Raw genomic sequence first — 23,309 nt, 5'->3', positions numbered from 1 at the left:
GCCACTTACTCATTTCAAGTCAGATCTTTGGGGAATGGTGAGAAGTCCAAACAAAGACTTGGGCAACACAGATTTTATTGACTGTGTCTTTGGGCGATTAGTCAGATGCCTGATGAACTTCAAATTAAATCCTTTACATTTACATAAATTACAGTGCAGTTTTCATACCTAGGAGAGATGATCTTGTTACTTAAAGAAGGTGTTTGAGTAGTTATTTGTTTTTAAAAAAAACCCATTAACTATTAATTCCTATTGAGAGTATTTGGATTTGACCATATAGAGGGACATGTTTAGTCTGGGAAAGTGATCCTGCAGGGTCATATTAGGGTATGGCTACGTTATGTTCCAGCATCCTTTTTAAAGCTGACTATTGGCAAAGGCTCACATCTGGAAGATCTCAAATATAGTTGTGGGGAGGGGGAAGGCTGAAGGCACACACATCAAAGATCCTTCAGGGAAGTTCCTTGCGGTTCCAGGAACCCTTCTAGAGCAAAGGATGTCTCTGGGCATTGACCCAGCCTTAAAATCTTTATAGTTCTTACAACTTTTCTTAAGAAAAAAGAAAAATAACTTTGAGTGGTGGGTGCTATTACTGGGGAGAAATCAAGTGATTGAAATGCATTTTTTAAAATGCCAGTACTGGGGTTTGAAGTTAGGGTCTGGGTGCTGTCCCTTAGTGTGTGTGTGTGTGTGTGTGTGTGTGTGTGTGTGTGTGTGTGCAATGTTGGTGCACTAACACTTGAGCCACAGTTCTACTTCCTTTTTGCTGATTAATTGGATATATTTCACAGTATTTCCTGCCTAGGCTGGTTTCGAACCACAGTTCTCAGATGTAAGCCTTCTGAGTAGCTAGGATTACAGATGTAAGCCATTGACCCTTGGCATCATTGAAATAATTTCATTCTAGCACTATGAAAGAGTTGGAACTCAAGTGAGAACAAAGAGAGAGTCTCGTCATCTGAATTATCTCTTTAATTACAAGGCCAAATCTTTAAACTGCACTTCTTGACCTTATGTTTCAAATATCCTTAGACCAAAGCAGAGTTGCAGCTGGTTGCTATCTGACCTCACAAAGACCTCAGTCTGGAATGAACATAGCTGAGATGCTCCCTGCCCTGGGACACACACAAAGCAACATGAACCTCTCCAGATCTGTCAGACTGGGTGTTCTGTGGCCTTGTCTTAGCAGCATCCTCAATTCCTTGTGCCAAGATCTCTTCTGTGAGAAAGTGCTTTAAAAATAAAATTCTCTTAAAGTAGAACAGTAACATATTTTTTAAAAAGTCTTCAAAATGCACATCGAGTTTCCCTAAGTGCACGTCACTTCGCTCTGAAAGCTTTTGATTTTCATCTCCAGCCTTATCAGTTGTGCATTCCAACACCTTCTAACCTCCTTTGGACTAAGCCTCCCCCCGCCAGATTCTGTTATATTCATACATAGTAGACTTCCAGTGCAGATTCGCTGAACAAAAGTGTTTTTATAGGAACAGGTCAAAGCAATTTGATGGAAATGAGCTGTGGGTAAAGAGAACTCTTCTGCAGCTAAAGTATATGAATTGAATTTCCATGAACTTGGACACAGTAGTGGAATGGATTACTGTTTTTAAGCAGTTCCATCCTAACAAAGATTTTGATTTTGACATACAAGGGAGGTATGACTAGCATCAATGTGCTAAATACTTTGTCTTCCTCTTAATCAAGTTTTATTAAGGATTCCTGTGCAGAATATTGCTCTAAACGTATTTTCAATTCACTTCTAAGTATACAAACTAAGATAAAATATAGCAAAAGAAACTATTTTACTGAAATTCCCCAGTATCTGTCTCAAGGATACTTTCTATACCTTGAGTTGGAGTGGAAGGTTTTATCAATAGTTTTTACATCAAGTATATTTCAATATGGTAAGTCTGTGGAAAGTTGTCTGATTTTGCATTTACATATTGTCATATATCTATTATATATACGTATTTTTCAGTGGTTTGATGTGTTTATTTTTGGAAGACATTGTATTTGATCATTCACCAGCACCACTGATATGATCAATAAAAAGATCAGAAGAAAATAGTCATGTTTGGACATATTTCTTGTCTATATTTATTGCTAGGTTTAAAACCACTTGGGTGCCAAACATAAAACATCTAAGCCCTACTTATATGAATTTTCATTTTTCTCTTTCATTCTCTCTCATCCTCAGGAGACTTTCAGTTCTCACATTTTTTCTTATGTATAACAAAATATTTTGCAAAATAGTGTCCAAGAGAGATTCTTAAACTGTTATTTTCTCTTTTCCAAAAAGGTATTTCATTTTATGCTTTAATATCTGGCCTGATGACCTAGAATTTCACTTAAAAATAATCCTTGGCCATTGTCTTCCAGGGTTCACCTACAATTTGGTATCTACCCCTCTTTATAGAAATTTCTCTTGAAGGCCTAGGGCAGAAGAGAGTGCAGTAGGAACTCAGCTGAAAAGAAGAAAGCCATACTGTTCATACAAAAATTATAAAAGTTTTAGCCTTTGGGCCTTTTAAGTCATTAAGTCTGGAGAGAAGAAAAGATCATAGAAAGTGAGACAAAAAACGATGTCTTAAAAAGGACTCTTTGATCAAGTAAAGTCTTTTTGGAAATTGCCGATCAAGAAGGTAAATACAGATATCCAGTCTGACACGTTTCCTGACTCCCAATGACCTTCACGGTCATTTATGGGGTTCTCTTCTTGATGTGGACAAGCTTTGGAAGCATGAAGAGAACACACACACACACACACAAACACACACACAAACACACACACACACACACACACAAATAAAATTAGCTGCAAATGAAAGTTGTCTCCCTAAAGATTTATCTGAAATATTCAGATGAACTCTACAAAAAGCATGCCTACCTTCTGGGGTTAGGGTATGTGATAGAGAAAATAGGTGGGGTCAGGTGAGACATGGGAAAATATTGAAGTTGATAGTGATGAGGACTTAAACCCAGATTCCTAACCTTTTTAGCTTGGCTTATATTTGAAAATTTCTACAATTCCAAAAAGGCCAAAGGTTTATGGTCAGTATTTTTATTTTCTCTAGTATAAATCGAAGTGCGTATGGAATAGGGTTGACTTTAGCTCACTTACTGTTATTTGTTCTTGCAAAAGACTGAATATTCTTTTGAAAGGCAGAAAGGCAATTTTATGGTACACAAAGGCCCCGTTACTTTTTCCCCCCAGCACCACAATGTTTAACCCTACTCCTGGAAGTTTATTATCAGTAATGTAGAGCCTTGAAGTAGCATGGAATTCAAGAAGCATACAATGGAAAACCCTACATAGCTCTCTATATAAAATCATGAGCTTAACCTATTCCTAGTTTTTCACACCATCAAATCTCCAGTAACTACTTACTGGTTCTAAAGTACCAACTCCTTTAAAATTTATTTCGAAGAGGAAGTCATAGCTTTTTTTGATGAGACTGGGTTTGATCTCAAGACTTCATTCTTGCTAGGCAGCTATCCTATCACTTGAGCAAGATTCCAGCCCCTGTTGCTCTGGCTTTTGAGGGAGAACCCCATCCTCCTACTTACACTTCCCTCGTAGCTGGATGACTGGCATCTACAGCTTCAGGACCATTCTTTCTGTTGACACAATGTCTCTTGAATTTTTTTTTTTCATGGCTACACTAGTACCAGGATTTCCTTGATCTACATTACAAGTAGCTACAGTTACAGATGTTAGCCACTCGTAAATGGGTAGAATTAGGTGGCTGGGTAGATGAATCAGGGCCCAGGTTCCCAGGAAAAACCACTGCTGACCTGATACTAAAACCCCTGGAAGTTACAACCCTGTTTTAAAAACAAAACCAAACCCTCAGCCATAGGGAGCAAAACTTTCTCCTCCATCCCTCCTGGTTTCCAATTTTCAGCCTTTCCCAAGATCCTGGGGGTAGGAACCCTTGACAGAACTCATGGAGGATTAATTTCAGGTCTACAACATGATAGGTCATTTGATTGACTAACACCTCACTTACATAGGATGTGACCAACCAGCATGGCACAATATTAAAAAACAAAAGCCTTAGATCCAGTCACTTCTTAGGTAACTTAGTATATGGACACTTTTCATGTGGCTAGAGCTGCTGCTTCTGACTAGAATGAAATCCTGCAAATGTCATTTTCCTAGTTCTCCACTTAGGAACCCTAGAAAGAATTGCTGGCACCTTGCTTCTGAGCTGTAATATGAGCAAGCGTTTCAGTAGGTAGACTAGGCTGGCCTGTTACTCTGAATTCATCTACCTCAGTTCTGGGATTATATGCATGTATCACCATGCTCAATATCTCTCAAATACAAGAAACATGCCAACTTTTTCAAGAAAAACATATGTTCTACAGCCAACAGCTTTATATAATACTCTTATAGATAAACGGTTCCATGAGGTTAAAAACACAGAACGTAGAGCAAAGATCACAAAGCCTGCTTGATAGTTTCCAATGGAGTTCACTAACACCACCACCAAAAGCTCTAAGGTTCAGGAATACTGCATTCAGCAGATATGAAGTCTGAGTTTATACTGTTGGTCACGGTCTCAGTGATATCACATCTATATAGTTGTGCTATGGTACAGGAAAGATAGCACATTCAGATCTATTCTCAGGGAGATGCCCCAAAGGCTCTTGTTCCAAATGGAAGACCAAATATCTTCTTTCTTTTGCTGGACTCAATTCCTCTACAGTAAGGAAATCAATAACAACTCCTCCGAGAGTAGTGAGTGAATCTCACAGACTTGCATTTTAAGGGAGATCATCAATTGATCTGAAATAGTCAAAAGTAATTTTTATTATTTTTCTTTTGTATTTAGTGGATATGGTAGATGAAAAGCCGGTAGTGTGAACATAAAGAAATATATTTGAATATCTTTAAAATATTTCAAATTTTTATTAAATATTTTATTGTTTTAAGATCACAGTTAAAGTACTTTAGCATGTTATACACATGACATACATGTGCAATTTTTAGAAATATCAAATTAGGTATAAGATTTTGAAGAAATTATATAAATGTGTATATTGACTTTACTACACATACATCTAAGAAAGCAATAATTCTGTTGTACCATTAAGTGGAAATCATTTATTACATGGCATGTTTACACCAATTCTAAAGAGAACCAAGCCAATTTCTCAAAGCAAAACAAAACAAACAAAATAAAAAAGGTGATTAAGTCATGCTGAACTTGTCAACAGACTTAAGACCAGGTGGTCAAATGAGCTATGGTTGATTTTATGGCATGTAAATAAGCAATTTGAACCTATGAGCAAGCTCAGAATCTGGTATGTTGCATCTCAGGTACTTTTATTCTCTGAGAGAATATTCCTGAGAACAAAAGGATTTGGTGCTAATGAAATGAAACCAACAACCTCACCCCCCCCCCAATGTAGCTGAGCCATCTACTGAGCTCTAGATTGCAAACCTTCGCTACCCTCGATTCTGCTGCTCTTAGAGCCGAGGCACTCAAGTGACAGGGGACATGAGCCCATCCTTGCTGGTGGGCCACAAAGAAAACTCAGTGATAATTCATGAAACATACGTGTCTCTGCGATTTACGTTAAGAGTTTGTGAGGTAAGATTTGCATTGTGGTACAAGGGTTTGGAGGCATCTGATTAGTCTTGTTATTCAAGAACCTGTTCTGGCCCAAGTTATCAGGAAATCTTTGGAAGGAGCAGTAACGTTTACAATAACTAGTTCTGTACATAAAAATCCAATTTCAATGGGGCATGATCAGTTTTGACCACTGACTGCCAAGAAAAAGGCAAAGTTAAAAAAAAAAACCAGTGGTCACAGAACTTTATGAACTACACAGTTCTGCTTTAGTATAAATTATAATATCACAGGTAAAATTTGGTCAGAAAGGAAACTTCTTTTCCTCAGAAAATATCTATTTATGTATTTGAAGGGAAGTGTGGCACAGACAGATGAGATGTATGAGGAAGTCAAGTGTATCTTGTCTTGTTACTCTTTTGCTGCTTCTTTGTTCTGAAATGGGAGGATAATGTCCTTGGTGACAAGGACAAAGTCACTGAATACGAAGCATAATGAACTTAGCTGTCACTTCCAAATTAAAGCAAGCAGTCCACCAAACCCCATAGCTTCAACAGACACATCTGGTTCAATGAACTAGCAACTGCTTCTTTGTTTCATGATAGGTATGCTGTTAGTGAATCTAATTTTTAAGGATCCCCAAACTCAAATACAACCAAGTACAAAGCTAACTCTGGGAATGCTTGTATAAACAAAAGCAACATCTAATTAGCCATTAGTACACTTTGTATAAGGTGCAAAACGAAGAGCTAAGTGGGAGAAAAGCTAAATTTTAATTTCCACCTAGTCACTCAATACTTTATAGGTCAAATGTAACAACAGCACAGCATTTGCATCGACTGCCCGTTTCTGGCAATACATTGTTCTCTCTGAAGAAGGTGATTTATAAAGTCAAAACACTGCAGTGGAAAATAGTGGCACTGAAGGTAAAAGCAAAAAAAAAAAAAATAAAAAAAGACAAAACTTGTGAAACAGGACTTACTGAAATGAACTTTAAAAGCCGAGGTAGCCCAACAGGATTGGCCTTACACAGGGGCTCTGTGGAGCAGTGCAATCAAAAGGGGAATCTCAACAGCATCCTGTACACCCCCACATTCCCTTTACAAATGATGACCCCAGGCCTCTGGTTTTCTTCCTTTCTCCTGTGATGGCACAGTGGCGGTGGTGCTTCTCCGCTGTGGTGTGGGTGCTCTCTTCCAGCCTCCCGCTGCTGGTCTTCAGAACGATTCGGACTCATACAGTAGTTGAGCAGGCAGCATGGTCCCACTGCTTCACATTAATGCCAAAATGCCAAGCTTGGTTGGAACAGAGCTATTTAGTATTCCCTACCCTACCCTATAAACAAATGTCATTCCGTTTGCAGTGAACTTCTATAGCAATTTTACACATGTGCAAACACTTCCATACATTGAGCCAAAGACTGCAGAGTGCAATATTTTTTTTATGACTTCACATAGCATCTGACTTACTTAGCAGAAAAACAAGAGATTGGATATGTCAGAGGCTAAGCCACCAGCCCCATTCAGATGCTTCTTTTTGTTCATAGTGTTCCCTCACTATCTTTCTTCTGATAGTTGCAATGGCAGGAAGTAGAATAACAATTACACGGAAATTATTCCTGTATGGCTTTGGGACCACGTCTGATAGGACAGAACTATTTCTGATATTTGTGGGGCAAAAGACTATCAGAATTACAATACTATGATTCAGCGCTCAAAAAGGGGTTTAATGAATTGAAGAATTTTGATATAAACTCAAGGATTAGCCTAATTTGGGGGCAAGAACCTGAATTTGCAATGGGAGTGTGGGACATTTTTCCTTTTCCTGATCTCATATACAGTACCCAACAAATAATAACTTCAAGGATTCTTACAGTATTTTTCTTTCACTCCGCTTCTTAGAGCTGCAGTTTTAGTTACTTACAATATACTCTACACAAAATTACATAGGAAATAACCCAGAATAACTAAATAAATAAAAGGCTAAAGAAAACTGGAACAGTACTGCGTCTCTATCTGAGACGGAATCTTCCACTTCCAGCATTGCAGAGAAGGGCTACAACAATTTTTTCCCAACAAATTTATATACAGGTTTGAATCCAGAAATTAAGATTAAGAGCATAAATATTGATAATTTCAACTAAATCCAGAATGGTTTCAGAAAGATATGATACAACAATTTAGAATAAAACAAAGCAGAAGAGAATCACATTTTGGTTTGTTTGAGATATACATAAGGTGCAAAAATTTTTTTTTTTCTCCAGGACACTGTGGGACAAATGTTAGTGTAGATGGTATTTGCTGGCAGATTAAACGTACACACCACACCAATATGATTTTCCAAAAATAAAAAAAATGAGAGAAATGAAATGAAATGAAATGACAAGTAGGGTCTGGACACTACATATTGGTCTGAAGTATTTGTGCTAACAAATGTTGTTACCTGAAAACATCAACACCCCTCTTGAACAGATTCAGGGCATAAGAAGCACTGGTACTGAAATCAAGACTTCACTCAGAGAAACGACAAGGCGAGCGCCTAAAGAACTATAAAGCTTTGCAGGATTTCTGCTACTCTCAGTGCCTAACTGCTTAAAAATTAAGCATTTCTACAAAAAGGTTTGTTTTAAAGTATCTGAAAACAGTCATATCCAGTAAATTGCCCTCCCACCCCTAACTCCCGCCTAAGGGAAAAGCCACTGAGGTTTAGGAAAAGCAGATCAAGTAAGATATTAATCACATAGAAAAAAGTAATCTTTTGTTTCTTCTTTTTAAAAAAGGTCCCAGGAATATACAGCAATCTCTTAAGGAACTCTAGTGAAATGTAACTGGAGGACTGAGGGAGGGTGCTCTGGCAAAAATAGATCTATTCTAATGTGTTCTACAGAATAACAAGTTAGTACCATTGTCAAGATGCATGTTCTGCACCATACAACTGTTGTTGGGTTCTTACTTTTTTATTTGTTTTTGGATTTTAGCTAATTATAATTTTTAAATCATTGCTAGCAAGCGGTCCAAAACTCCAAACCACCACCAAACACCAGGACCCAGCAATTTTCAAACATTCATTTTTTTGTTTTGAAATTTTAAAAGCATTAACAAAACAGTATCATAGTAAAAATAGTATGCTAAAAACTGGGGCTGTCCACTTGATTTATTCTTAAGTGAATGGGGTTAAGCTATAACCACTGATTAACCCTTTATTGATTCCTACTTCCTCTATCCCCACAATGAATATGCATTTCTGAGGATACCATTCTAACATTCTGATGCCCTCTTCACTTGCTTTGGGGAAAGAAAAAAAAAAGCCCTCGATATCATTTTATAATCTTGTTAGAACGTTGTACATATTTCTCAGCACCGAAACTGAAGTAATATCTACAACCATGAGAAGCTAAACCTAGTCAGTATTAATAGAGTCATTTTTATATGGCTATTAGGTCAAATTACAATTAGAAAAAAATCATTACAATTCAGTCAAGTATAAATAAGAAAGCTAGGTAAAACCATGTAAACTGTCACCATTTAGAGATCTAATTCAAAAGCTTCAAACTTGAACTAGCACTATCAAAACTCTGCCCATTTGAAAACCATTAAAAATTATTGCTGGAATCCAATAATTAAAATTTGGTAGTTTGTGCTGTGACGCGAGAGTGGGGGAATACTTTGTGCTATGGAACAAATACCCTGTAACATCTGCAGCCTCGGACTAATTTTGATTTATCACTTTGCATCTGTTGCTAGGAAACAAGACACTGTGAACGTCAGGTGGTTAAGCCAATATGCTGAATGTTCTGAGCCAGTTAATCCACTTGGCACTGGCATATGGATAGTTGGTGTTATGTTTAAAAGCAACAAAACATAAAAAGGAAACAGAAACTTGCAGGTGATCTGACTGAGAGGCCCTCCTCAGGCATGCCTCCCTCATCCTTTACTCAATACCTCCCCTCAACAACACAAACTTGAAATGGCTCTCTAAAAACCTACAGTGCCAATTCGGCTGTGCATAGCAATCGCAACCCGTCCAGTCTGTCTGATGGATGGAAAAGGTCCACATGAAGGGAGTGTCTTCAATGTGTATAGAATAGTGAAGTAATACTAAGGTCACTTCTGAGTAATATTTTTGTCTTTTTTTGTTGTTTGTTTGTATGAACGATCCATTGGTCACAGAGACCTCTGTGTAAAAAGTGAAGAATCCTCAAGGCATGAAAACACCAGGAATCTGTAATCTGCAGGACTCTTCCCTTGTATGGGAAAGTATTTGCCACAATTTGCCCCAAGCAAATTCTTCTTGGTCTCTCAAGGCTAAGAAAAAATTCAGATTGTAAGAATTGTAACTCTTTTTCCTCTCTCTCTCTCTCGCTCTCTCTCTCTCTCTCTCTCTCTCTCCTTTCTCTCTCATATCTCTTTGCCAGCAAATTACCACTCTGGTGGCAAATATAAAAGTGCAGAATCTATGGACCATGAGGCCGAGCATACACCGCTAACAATGGTACATCTGCTGCCTGCCACCCTGCTTGGGAGTCTCAGGAACAGGCATTTTAATATTTATTCTACAATATAAATGTAGGTATAACCTATTATATAAACCATCTTAGAACTTAAATCTCCATGTACAAAAAAGACTAAGAATATCTAATAATAACTAGTGCAGTGCGTCAGTTTGTTTTTTTCTGTTTTTTTTTTGTTTTTGTTTTGAAAGAATAACTAGGTAATATATGAAACTAGTTTCACACTCTCTCGTTGGTAAGAGATGCTGGGTGAGCTACAGTAAAGGCAGCCTTTTACCAAGTTACCACCTATTACCGTCAAAAGCCTTCAACGGAAAGCAGAGCTCCAGGATTATTCTATTTCTGCTCATTATCAGACTGATAACGATACCCTCAACGATTCTGGGTTCTGAAAGAACTGGCCCAGGATGCTAACTTCTGCTTCAAGTGAATCTGGGCCATGTAGGGCAACAAGCTCTTGTTTGCAGTTTATATTTTCCATACACGGACTCACTAGCATCCCTTGGTAAAGACAAGGCTAGGATAGTAGGTAAAGCACAATGTTTTACAATTAAAGGGTGCATCACTGGTCAGCACAAGAAATAAGTACAGGAGCCTGTGGCATTTCTTTTGGCTGTCCATCATGGGTGAGCGAAGTTGACCTCTGACCTCTGTAACACAAGAGAAGAAAAAAAAATCACTGAAGGTACAGCGTCAGACGCATGAGAACACAATGGGTAATGATGGCAAAAAGCAAAAGCTGGCTTGTTGCTTACATTATTAAAACTAATTTTGTTTGTCCTTAGTTTTTTTTTTTTTGCTTTTTTCATTTTTTTTTCTTTTGCTGAGACATTTTTTTAAAAAAATCTCAATGCCCAACATTCATTCTGGCCCCAAACACTTAAATACTTCCATTTCAAACAATTCAAATTCATTAAGAAGTGAAAAACTGGGCTGGGAAGGTGGCTCAGTGGTAGAGCACTTGCCTTACATGCTCGTGGCTCTAGGTTCGATTCCTCAGCACCACATAAGAAAAAAGCCAGAAGTGGCGCTGTGGCTCAATGGTAGAGTGCTAGCCTTGAGCTGAAGAGCTGAGGGACAGCACCCAGGCCCAGAGTTCAGGCCCCACGACCGGACCCAAAAAAAAGAAAAAAGAAGTGAAAAACTTTCAATCACAGGTTAAGGCTCTGGGATAACAATCTTCCTCTTGATGAACTGACACCAAAAATGACATTCCTTCCTTCATTTTCCCCAACAGAAAACTCCTATAAAATTGGTAATCCCTGGCTCATTTCTTAAATGATATACAACAATACACACAATTTAAAACTTAAGGCCAGTAAGAGCAATGAGTAAACAGTGAGTGAAGGATCAATCCTTTTCTATAAAGTCTGACAGGGACATGGAAAGAATGGAGAGAAAGACAGAGAGATGGGGAGAGAAAGCAAGTGAGTGGGGTGGGGGTGGTGGGAAGCAAGCACTTGACTGGATTTTCGATTGCAAGAAAATCTAGCCTATCTGGGCCACAATCAATATACATATGGAGGGAGAACTCCAGATAGGGCTGAAAATGAATTTTTTATTTAGTTCTTGTATAATTGGTAGTTAAATATACAGATTGCTCCAGGGTTATGAGAACTGTTAAAAAAATTCTTGGCAATTTCTACAGATCTTCTCATTGTAAAAAGATGGGAATGGGCACCTCCCTGGAACTTGCGAATGGGCCTGTCACTGTGGCCAAGGAGCATCTACCTCTGTGTCTTCTCTACTGCCCTGTGGTGCAAAAAGTTTTACTTTTCAGTAAAGTATTCCTCTTCAGAGTATGCAAACAAAAGGAATTGTTTTAAGATTCAAATTATATCATCAGCTCTATAATTATACTGAAATTTCTCCTCATGTATACAAAAAGAAAAATAATATAGACACAGCATTTGGGGGAATGAATGATTCCATGATCACTGAACAGTACAAGATAGTTAGGATTTTAGAAAAACAAAACGTGTATTAGAATTAAACCTCTGGATTAATTTGCTCATTCATGTGTGACTTCTGTAAGCACCAGTTGTTCAATATGTTTAGCTTCTTTCAAGAAAAGATGAAATTGAAATGCTATTTTATGCCTTAAGGTTTATTGAATAATATTTAAAGATCCAAGAGAATTTTAATAAGTATTGGAAAAGAAGGAGGGGGAAAGGGAAAGCAGAATATAAAAAATAGAAAGGGTGGGGAGGGAGAGAGAGACAGAGAGAACTTGGAGGTAATACTCTTCATGAGTGTCTATGATGTGCTTAGGATGTGTATTAGAGCAGAGAGCAAACTCTGGAATCCAAAGACCTCCTGACACAAGTGAGAACTAGTTAGGTGCTTTCAACAAGTTAATTAACCATCTGCACTACCTTTAAATGTGAATACAAAGATCTACCTAAGCCAGGTACTAGTAGCTCATGCCTTTCATCCTAGATATTCAGATGACTGAAATCTAAGGATCACATTCAAAACCAGCCTGGGCAGTATAGTCCATGGAACTTTTATTTCCAAATAACCAAGAAAAAGCCAGTGGAGTTGTTGCAAGTGGTGGAGCGTTAGCAAAAAAGCTCAGGGATAGCACCCAGGACCTGAGTTCCAGCCCCAGGACTGGACACACACACACACACACACACACACACACACACGACACACACACACACGACACACACACACACACGACACACACACACGTAACTCCTGTATTTTGTAAAACTGTACTACAGTGTTGAGTTCCTGAACTTGAGTGTTTTGTGTTCATGGGCAATAGCTCAGGTTGTGAATATCTTCCCCTAATTCTGTGAACCAAGTAAGTGATGCTTAAGTAATAATTAAGTGCAGCCCAGGTAATAAGGCTGGCTGTAAGGTAAGCCTTAACAGACAAGGGCTAAAGTTACAAGACCACAAGGTGATCTGTCTTTCTAGATATTAAGAACACTAACTATTTGTCAGCTTGATAGCAAACTGCTAGTAATCAATATTAGTTGGATTTTTCTTCCTTTTTAAAAATTGAAAGTGGTTTCTTTTATTGAAATGTAATTTTAAATTGACAAATAATAATTATATATTTTTGGGGTGCATGTGACCTTTCAAAACTGAAGTACATTTTTTTATTATTTTTCAGTAGTTGCACAAAGGAGTTGCCATTTAAAAAGCAGTTTATGTATATAATGCATCTTCTCACCCATCCTTTCCTTCATTTTTCTTAAATTGTAGGCTATATATTGAATTCTGACTGCATTCTAACCCCCACCTTCTCCTCTTCTTAGAAATGTATACAGACTGTGAGACAGTAGATTTGCAATATGACAGGCAAAGAACAAAAAGAAAGCAAAACTCATATATGGACCACCAGGATTTCTTGGATGTGAGAAAGGGCATAAAATCGGACAGGTACTTATTCAGATTATGACAGGCTTCAAGAGCTTTTAGATTCAAAGTCTAAGAAAGATACTCATGCATGGCTACTCCAGTTTGGATTAAAAAAAAAAATCTGGCCTTATAAAAGGCTTGTACAGCTTTCCCAAATGACCCAATAAGTACCAGAATACTCAATTATACACTTAGAACTTAGCATACTTTCTGTGGGACTTTGTCAAGGTCAAAGAGTTTTAGGATTTTCACTACTATGATCTTATCTGATCTGAACAACTCTGTGATTCCTTGGCATATACTTTACATCATATGCAATTAAAATAAGCAAACTGAGGAACAGAGAAATAAATTACTTTACAGCAAATCACACAGTCAAAGAGAAATCCAGCTTTCTGCACACTAAGTCAGATGACAAGATACTCCCTTCTCCTGAACCACTCTGTTCTGATAGCTGGTGACACTACTACCACCATCTCTAATAGATACGTTTCCTAATTGCAAGCACTGGGATATGTCAGTCATCTCTGTGAAATGAGTGCCACCCACCCATTTCATAAAAGAAAAATCTAAGGGCAAGAGAGGTTAATGCTCATGCTTAAGATGACTGATATAGGACTCCAATTTCCATTTGGTATCACACTTACTAGATAATGCTGCTTCCTTGGGCTCAGGCTTTCTATGGAAATCAAGTTTAACTACAGCCAATATTGTTCCCTTGGGTTTTCCTATAGGGATAATTAGCATATGTACTTTTATAAAAATTCATATAAACCAAGGTACCTATGAGCTAAATCAGAACCTTGGTAAGTGGTAAAAATGTCACAAGTCAGATCAAAGGTTTCCACATTGATTTCTCCATTCACACTCTACACTAACCTGTGCACATTCTCCATGGCTGCTACCTCTGCCAGTGCGGCGAGGCTAAAGAACGCAGACACAGCAGGCATTTCTGGAGTGCTGCTCCGTGTCTCCCCGGCCTCAGCTCTGTGTACACAATCGTCATTGCAGTCTGTCTCAGTTGCTTTAGGGAGACTCCTCTGCAGTTGTTCCTTTGGTTTGTCATCTGTAACAAAAGAGAAATCCATTATAAAAGCATCAGTCTGCTCTCCAGAGAAAGGTTGCTGAGAAATGTTGTGCCAGACAAAGTGAAAGAGCTAGCATGCTTTTCTGTTCACTTCTGCTCCACACTGAATATTAAGGTTTTCACAGAATCTCTTGTACAATGACAAAGCACTTTTATTAAGCTCAACTGAAATTTGCAACCATGGACAGACAGTGCTGTGCCCTGAAGCTGAGCTGAAGATAAACTATGTTTTGTTCAAGGTCAAGTTGGAAGGAAAAATAAGCTTTGGCTAAAATAAAGCCCAAGGGATTTCTGTAGTTGAGACCCTCAACTAAATACTTCTTAGGGAGCCATGCTATGTCTGTCCTACTACAGCAACTTGAACATTTGGTAAGAAACAGAAAAATTAAGGGATTAATCCTCATAAGATCAATTCTAGTAAGATCCCATGCTTTATTCTGAAGACCTACACTAAAAAGAAGAGAAAGGATCTTCTGATATTTATGAAGAGGCAGATGAAGGTACTGTGCAACTCTACCTGTTGGAAATGAGAATGTTTTAGTATGCAAACACTATAGAAGAAGGATTGCTTATTTAGTTGATTTATTTATTTTCTGGGTAGGATCTCATTATGCCACTCTAGGTGGTCCTGGAACTTGCGATCCTCCTGCCTCAGTCTCCAAAGTGCTCTGATTACATGTGTACACCAATACATCTGGCTTTATCTTGGATTTTAAATATGAACAAAGAGAAAAGCAATTTCACATATTAGGATGAAAATAATGCATGGCACATTCCTCCATGAAATGACAGAAAGTAAAATAGACTGGGGTGGCAGGTACCAGTAGAAAATGCTAATGGAGAGGGCATATGAAGGCAAATATAATTGAAGTATATTATATACAAGTATGAAAATAGAATGATAAAGCTTGTTGTTGATAATGTTAATTCAATACATAATATAAAAATTAAGAAAAGTGAGGGAAGGGGTGGGTTGGGAGGTAGGTGGGTGATCTAGAGGAACAGTATTCATAAACTGCCTTGTTGAATGGCAACTCCTTTGTGTAACTACTTAAAAATAATAAAAACATTCCAAAAAAAAAACAAAAAAAGTGGGGGGATGGATAAGGGAGAGAGATAATGAGGGTAAGCTTGAGTGGGAAACATTGTATGACTATATGGAAATCTCACAACCTTCTTTGTACAACAAATATATGCTAACAAAATAAAATCCTAAAAAAAACTCTATTTCCTAGAATCTTCAGTTCTTCTACAAATGAAAATGTACAATCACCAGTAAATAAGGATATAACAGTCACAGAACAGAACCAAGATTGGGAAGGAAAGGGGAGGCCTGTTGGACTACTATCACTACTTCAAGATTTCAGACTTTGTCCAACTTCTACTTAGTTGAATGCATTCGGGCATATAACTCAACTTGGTAGATTCCATCTCATATAAGAGAGAGACATATCTAGAATATTTAACATGCTTATGGTTCTATTAATTAATGTATATAAAACATAATTAACAATTAACAAAATTAACAATTTTCTAATTCTGTCATCTCACTGAAAAACTAGATCAACCCAAACCAGACAAAATAAAATGACAGAGGGGCTGACGAGCAACGGCTTAGAACATTACTGCGCAGCTGGCATAGTACCCTCAAGGTTTCTCTGGGGATGATAATGATCAATAGCACTCACTGTCCTAAACCTTTATCTTAAAGCCAGGAATTCTATTGCTAGGGAGACCAAAATCAACAAATACAAGCCACAGACTATGACTGAAAAAGGAGAAATGTACTGGATTTTTGGTCTAGAGAACTAAAAAGTAAAAATTTTAAAAAAGTTAAAAAAATTCCAGATGCATTTCAGACTCCTGGAGTAGTCTGAGTCAGCTCTATAGAAAATGCTAGATGCATTTTAAGATTCCTTAGTCTATTAGGTTGAATACCTGATAAATCTGGCTGTAATGACATGAATAGCAAAGATTCATCCAGTATCCCTGAAAGTCTAAGCTCTTTTGGGATTTACTTAATCAAGACTCATTTTGTACATGCTGAGGAAAAGAAGCTGACAGTCCTAAAAATTATCTTTCCTTTCTAGGAATTCAGATATACTCTTAGAAAAGTAGCTATGATTTAAAGTGGGAACAAAAATGGGTATGGAGGCCTATAGGAAGCTTTAGAACAGACCCATTTTTCAATAAGGAAAGACAGCTGGCCTATACACCTTTGCTGACTAATGTGACCATGACAGCTACCTGCTGGCTCTAGATATGTTGACCTAAAAGCTCCCTTTTCTTACCCAAAGTACCTCCTGCTGGTGATACCCGGCCATCAGCAGTCCTGACAAGGTGGGTAATCTTGGTTTTCCTTGCTTTTCTTTTTTGGCTGCCCACCAGAGGTTCTTGCATTGCTGTTGGCTCTGGAGTGTTGAAAGTGGGTAGGGCATTTTTAACCTTCAGAGCAGGCTCTATAGTATTTTTGTCTTCTGAAAATATGGCTGGAATAGGATAAAGCATATACAGTTAAACACAATACAAGATACCAATTTTGCTCTGGGAAGAAAGCATTTCTAAATGTCTAATCCACCTCAATGGAGAATTTACATTGAGTTTTCAAAGAAGTGATGGGAAAAACTTTTTTTTTAAGTCAGTGGATCCTGAAAATTGTATTAAATTTTATCCCAAGATATCACAAATACTTCTTGTTATTAGAACTCTATCTGCAATTCTTTCGGCTGAGCTGGGGCAGTAAAAGTGCTGTATCTTCAGAGAACTATGAAATCAAATATATTATTCTTAAATATACATTTATGGATAGGACACTGTTAAAACAGTAAGTCATCTATAGCACACTACTGAATTCTGAGTAATTCTGAATACATAAAGGAAGACATATATATGTGTGTGTATGTATGTATATATATATGTATATATATATATATATATATATATCCTATATACTCTCTTTCCTTTGAAGTTCATCCTTCCTATCCTTCCCTTAAAAGCAAGGAGAGAACATGCAGATATGAATTTAGGAAGCATTTAAGAGTACATAAGCTTTTTATAATTGGGATTTAAATTTTTCTTTTGATTTCAGTAGTCTAAAGGCTTTTTGGTAGTAGTTTTCTATCTACTTTCTTAAGACAGGCACTGAGATCATTATTGACCAAGAGGGGGAATAATGTGAAATTAAGCAAACCAAGTTTGGCATGATAAACCCCAAAAGAACAAAACATGGAGGATAACTAAAAGATATGTATCAGGGGAGGGATCCAAAGGCAGACAGAGACTGGCAAAAGTGTAACATAAAAAGTAATATAGTACTCATTATCTTACTCATGTAACTGTAGCCCCTCTGTACAGTATTTTTACAAAAAACATATAAAAAAGTAATATAACATAAAAAGTAAAAACCAGAATAAGAAGAAATAAAACCAGCAAGTAAGGCTGTGTCAGCAGTGTTATACTAGCCAAGAAAGCTGGAAGCCCTGAGTTCAAACTCCCATACTGCAAAGAAAAACAAAACAAAACTCATTTAGAGTGTTATTGGTATAAATACTTGTGTAGTCCTCATTAAAGAATTTAACCCAGTTCCCTAATGGGTTTAGGTGTTTCTGTGAGATGGGAGGGATATGAATTAGTAAGAGTTTTTGCCATGGAAATTATGGTGACCTGTCCTTGAATGAGGCCTGAAGAGGATGATTCCAGGTGTCACATTCAAAAATAAGTAAACAAATAAATAGAAATAATTTCAAGTATACTAAAAAGAAAGCCCATTTCATAACATACAGCTGAGTTGTGACATGAAATAGCAACTATTTAAAATACAAAACAAAACCTATTTGAAAATGCTTCCAAACACCATTTCAGGCAAGTAGTCAAAAGTCAGGGGAAAAAAATTTTAACTGTACATCTACCACAACCACAGAGTAATTTTGATCATGCAAACTACTGCTTAGTCTTAGAATGTATTTACACTTTGACACTTAGCTTCACTTAGATAAACATGGGGTTAGAAGTCAGGGCTCTGTGCTTGCTAGATAGGCACTCTACCACTTGAACCATGCTACCACCTTTCTAAAATTTAGGTAGAGATTTGTGTTGTTAACAGGACTACTGGCCTAGATTGTGATCCTCTTATTTATAGTAGTTGAGATGACAGATGTTTAGCTTATTGGTTGCAATGGGGTCTTGCTAGCATTTTCTCTCAAGTTGGCCTCAAACCATAGTATTCCCAACCCTCTGCCCTCCTGAGAAGCTGGAATTACAGTTATGCACCACCATGCATGATATTTAAAATTCAATAAATGCTTTGCATGTAATAAAAGAAAATTGGTTAGAAACATTTCAAACAGGTTTCATGACTGTTTTAGCCTCTTAGAAGAAGCCAAGATCTGAATTAATAATGAGCATTAACTTGTTGTGTATTCATAGGCTTCAACTTTTCTATTTTCTTATCCAAATCCATCATTTGTCCATGGTAATTACAGAGGGAGTCTTGTTCATCTCTCCCATGTTATCATCGTATTACACATGCATATTGTAATAGCAACCTTTTCCCTTTCTACTACTTCCTCTTGAAAAAGAAATTGAGAACTTGTGAGAAGAAGATTTTCAGAGAGGAAAGGTATACTATCATCAGAATAAAGAAGAGCCAAGGAAAAGATATGGATACAACAAAATGGCCAAGTGTTTTGGGAAAAGATGACCTATTTCCACACAGAGACTATGGATTACACAAACAATTGTCAGAGTAACCTGCTTCTATTCTTTAATTTGTAGTTTATTAACTATGGGACCATGCCACTATGATCTTTATGTAATGATAGGTTCAGACTTGTCCCACAGACTATAATCAGGGTCTTGGCCAGAGAAAAACAAACCTTCATCTCCAAAGTTCCAAAGCTGAGGAAAAGTACTGCTTTGATTAGAACTATTTTCTTTGTTTTCTGTTTTATTGATGAGCCTTCAGATAGCTACATTTCTGTTTGATGGTTGTTCCTTTACTAGTCTGTTGCAGATGGATTAGTAAAAACACAGTAAGAGGTCAAAGAGGCCTGGTTGCAAGTGGAAAGCACAGTTTGGGCCCAAAGAAACTAAGCCTGGGACTAAGAAAGGATCTGAAATCAGCTGACAGGGAAAAGGGGTTAAAGACTAGTCTATCTGCCAAAATGCATCTATCTACTGTCAACACACTGGGAGATAGTAAAGAGAAGAATCAGGCTGCAGACTAGTGGAAGAGAAAAAAAACACACACTAGTTCTCATAAGTCCTCTTAGGAAGTGGTAATGACACTTAGAAAATGTCTTTTCTCAAGGGCCAGTGGCTCACGCCTGTAAAGATACTCAGGAGGCTGAGATAACAGCCCAGGCAGCAAAGTTCGTGAGACTCTTATCTCCAGTTAACCACCAGAGAACCAGAAGTGGTGCTGTGGCTCAAGTGGTAGAACACTCACCTTGAGATGAAGAGTGCAGAAACAGTGCCTAGACCCAGAGTTCAAGCCCCACGACCAAAAAATAAATAAATAAATAAGCTAATCTTGAGCAAAAGAACTTAGGGACAGTGCCCAAGCCCTAAGTCCAGCCGCACAACTGACAAAACAAAGCAAAACAAACAAACAAACAAGAAGTCTTCTCTAAACCTCTTAGATCTAGAAATAAATTGGCTCTTCACTTGAAAAATTAAGAGTCTTGTCCCATGCTTTGACCCTGTTTGGTGAACTATACTGAGATTAGCCTTTCTACTTCAGGTCAGTCTTTCTGACCTTGAAGAGAAGGTAACATACTTTCTGAAATACAAGAATTAGGGAAGGTAAATAAGGTTCAGCCAAAGAAATATTTGTCTGGAATAAAACAGTAGATGGAGTTCTGCCATGATGAACAAAAGATGAGCAAACAAAAGGCTGAGTGGTATGGGACATCAAAGAAAAAGAGCTCAGAGAAGAAAATAAGCTCCTCTTCCTCTCCTCAAACTAATGGAAATGTGAGGGGGGCGGGGGGAGGAAGAAAAGAGACAGGCTTTATCCTCAAAAGGAAAATTAGTCATTTCACTTTTGACTTTTAATTGGAACACACAAAACTTTCCAAGCAATGTGGAACAAGTCCATGGGGCTAGTTTTACTCTCAACAATACCATAACACTTGTGGAGTACTTCGTCTGAGAGTGATAATGTGGACTCACTCCTGGAGCCACAGTAAAAATGTGGCAATAAAAGATTGTCATCTTTTACAAATCCTATATCCAAAATGAGAAGTACATTTTTTTGGGAAAGCAGCACTGTATTTAGACTGTACCCCAGAGGGTAACAAGAATCACAAAATTCACTTTCCAACTGGAGAATTCCAAGTTGCACTAAGATTATTATAGCCAGATCAGAAATGTCATTGCCTTTGTTTGGTCTTCTCTAAGCACAAACAGCAGTCAAATGCCAAATGAAACAGAAGAAAAGAGTAGAATAAACCTCATCTAAAATCCTAGGATATTCCACTTAAATTATATGGCAATTATTGAAATTGCAAAAAAGAGACCTAGCGGATCATATCTGAAAAACTCTTGTACTCCTGAAATTCCATTTTTACATTACAAACAAACTATTCTCTGATGGAGAGAAGACTGAAGTTTTTGTTTTGCTTGGTAGGAAACCATTTGTGTTTAACCACACCTGAACTAAATGAGGGGTAAAAGTCTATGGACATGCTTGAGAAATTGAAATTATAGCTGCCAAAGTGCTTAAGTGGACAGAAGACTAGTTTCTTTCCCATTTTCTTCTGTTGATTGAGCTTCAGTTTCTTAGTTTAGGTTATAAACCCTCCTTAATTCAATGGGGCTGCCATTAAAGATAAAAATTGTTAAAAATATACAACAGCCCTCTGTAAGTTATAAAGTGTTATTAAATATTAACTATCATCATAGTAGAATAATTATTCAGGCTTAATGAATACTAGCTTAAGCATGAGATTATGGTAATACATCTTATGGAAAGATATATACAATAGCAAGAAGTCAGGTCTCACAGTTCATCAGAAAATTCTACCTTTAATTAATTCTTAAGCCATATGCAAAGGTTTTTAGAAGTGGTTTAGCCATGTTGAATTTTAAAAACCTAAGCAAAAATACTTAAGACAGATGATAGATCTAGAACTTAAATCTCAGATGCATCTAAAGATTTCTAATAAATAATATTTTTGAAAGAGTGAATTGCAGCCAGGCACCATTTGCTCATGTTCTTAATCCTAGCTATTCAGGAGGCTGAGATCTGTGAAGTGCAGTTCAAAGGCAGCCCAGGCAGGAAAGTCTATGAGAATAATCTCCAATTAATCACAGAAAAAGACAAAAATGGAGCTGTGACTCAAGTGGTAGAGTGCCTTGAGCAAAAGGAGTTCAGGAATAGTATCTAGGCCCAGATTCAAGGCTCAGCACTTCCATTAAAAAAAAAAAGTGAATTGCAAAAGCAATTAGGCACAGGGTGTTGTAAAGAAAATGTATGGAACTCTACCTTTCCTACTTTTAACAGAAGTCAGGAACAGCTGAGCAGCTGCATACCCTCAGCTAAACCAACATTTCTATAACAGACATTAGCTACAAACAATTCCTGTTTCACCTCTGTGCAGGATGGCTTACAAAAGTTAAAATTATCCTGTATTATGGTTTCATTTTCTGCTTTATGTGTTTCTTTCCTCCAAGTAAAGTTTTAATAAGCACTCATATGGCCATAGGTGAGAGAAAATGAAGTAAAGGGCATAGATAATTTACAAAGCATACAGTAACCACCCAAACAAGGGATGGTATGGAAATAAATAATCAAAAAAGGGTCACTTTAAATTACTAGTAATTTTCTGATGCTGAAATTGATTGCTTTTTTCCTAGTCACTGAAAAGAAATTTGCATTCTATACTAAATAAAGGACATGCATTCTTTACCGAGTGTTCTCCAAAGTTTTGTTCCATATACATTATGTCTATTTAAATATTACCAACATTACTTCTACTAAACTTTGGAACTTCCATAAGACTCATGATTTACTCTTCTGGCCCCCAAAGCAGAAAATTAGGGCTGCAGAATATTTTGTTTTTAGCATCATACTGCTACTCAAGATACCACAGCAACAAAGTCACCAAGTACTAGAGGAAAAAAGAGGCTATAATTTACTATTACTATATCTTATCATATAACCAAACTACAAATCATGTACGCACTTAGACCAAATGTGAAATAAATCCTAGTGAGGTTAAACAATTTGTCCTACTGAAAAACGCTGCTCAGTGACAGATCTGAAAAACTGGATCTTTCAGCTACAAAATTAAGCGATCTTTCTGCCACAGGACACACCTCAGTTGGAATTTTGGTGTTCAAAGAAACAAAAGAACCTATTTAGAATAGTATCTTTTCAAGTAACGATTAATGTGGTGTTAAATGACTTTAATGTCTCTGATAGTTCATCAGTACCTTACAGTCATCAAATCTGTGCCAAATTCACTATTTAAATACCTAAGAGCTACTAATGCAATTTGTGAATATTAGAAGATAGTGCTGGGAGCAGCACAAGTCTGATTTTGTGTTGCCTGCACTTAAGCAGAGCTCATGATCCATACAAGTCACAAAAGCAATCAAGTCAGACAGCAGATATGCTGCTGTCATCTGTTGTCAGAATAAAATGACATGAAAACAAACATGCTCATGCATACCGCACCTACCAAATGAAAACAAGTTTATCATTAATAGTAATCTTAGACATTTTTTAATAAGTACCTCAAAAATGAGTGTCTCTGAA

General features: G+C 37.2%; 1 protein-coding gene across 7 annotated transcripts in view; it reads right to left on the bottom strand.

Annotated features, from left to right (window-relative positions):
- Positions 1-10,263: 10,263 nt before the first annotated feature.
- Bbx (bobby sox homolog (Drosophila)) overlaps positions 10,264-23,309 on the bottom strand; it is a 215,737-nt gene continuing 202,691 nt past the window's right edge. For 4 of the 7 annotated variants that reach the window (XM_013028544.1, XM_013028545.1, XM_013028549.1 and 1 more), the window contains 3 exons: positions 16,840-17,037; positions 14,341-14,527; positions 10,617-10,736 (listed from right to left, as the gene is read on the bottom strand). In XM_013028544.1, coding sequence (XP_012883998.1) covers positions 10,649-10,736; positions 14,341-14,527; positions 16,840-17,037 — 473 coding nt within the window. In that variant the 3' untranslated portion in view covers positions 10,617-10,648. Of the gene's footprint in view, positions 10,737-14,340; positions 14,528-16,839; positions 17,038-23,309 lie in introns of all 7 variants that reach the window. The other 3 variants (XM_013028548.1, XM_013028550.1, XM_013028547.1) reach the window with 2 other exon arrangements.

This window comes from Dipodomys ordii, unplaced genomic scaffold (assembly GCF_000151885.1).
Source record: "Dipodomys ordii isolate 6190 unplaced genomic scaffold, Dord_2.0 Scaffold111, whole genome shotgun sequence".
Classification (NCBI taxonomy): Eukaryota; Metazoa; Chordata; class Mammalia; order Rodentia; family Heteromyidae; genus Dipodomys; species Dipodomys ordii.
Note: the sequence above shows the minus strand (reverse complement) of the source record. Positions and strands in the feature narration are given on the sequence as shown.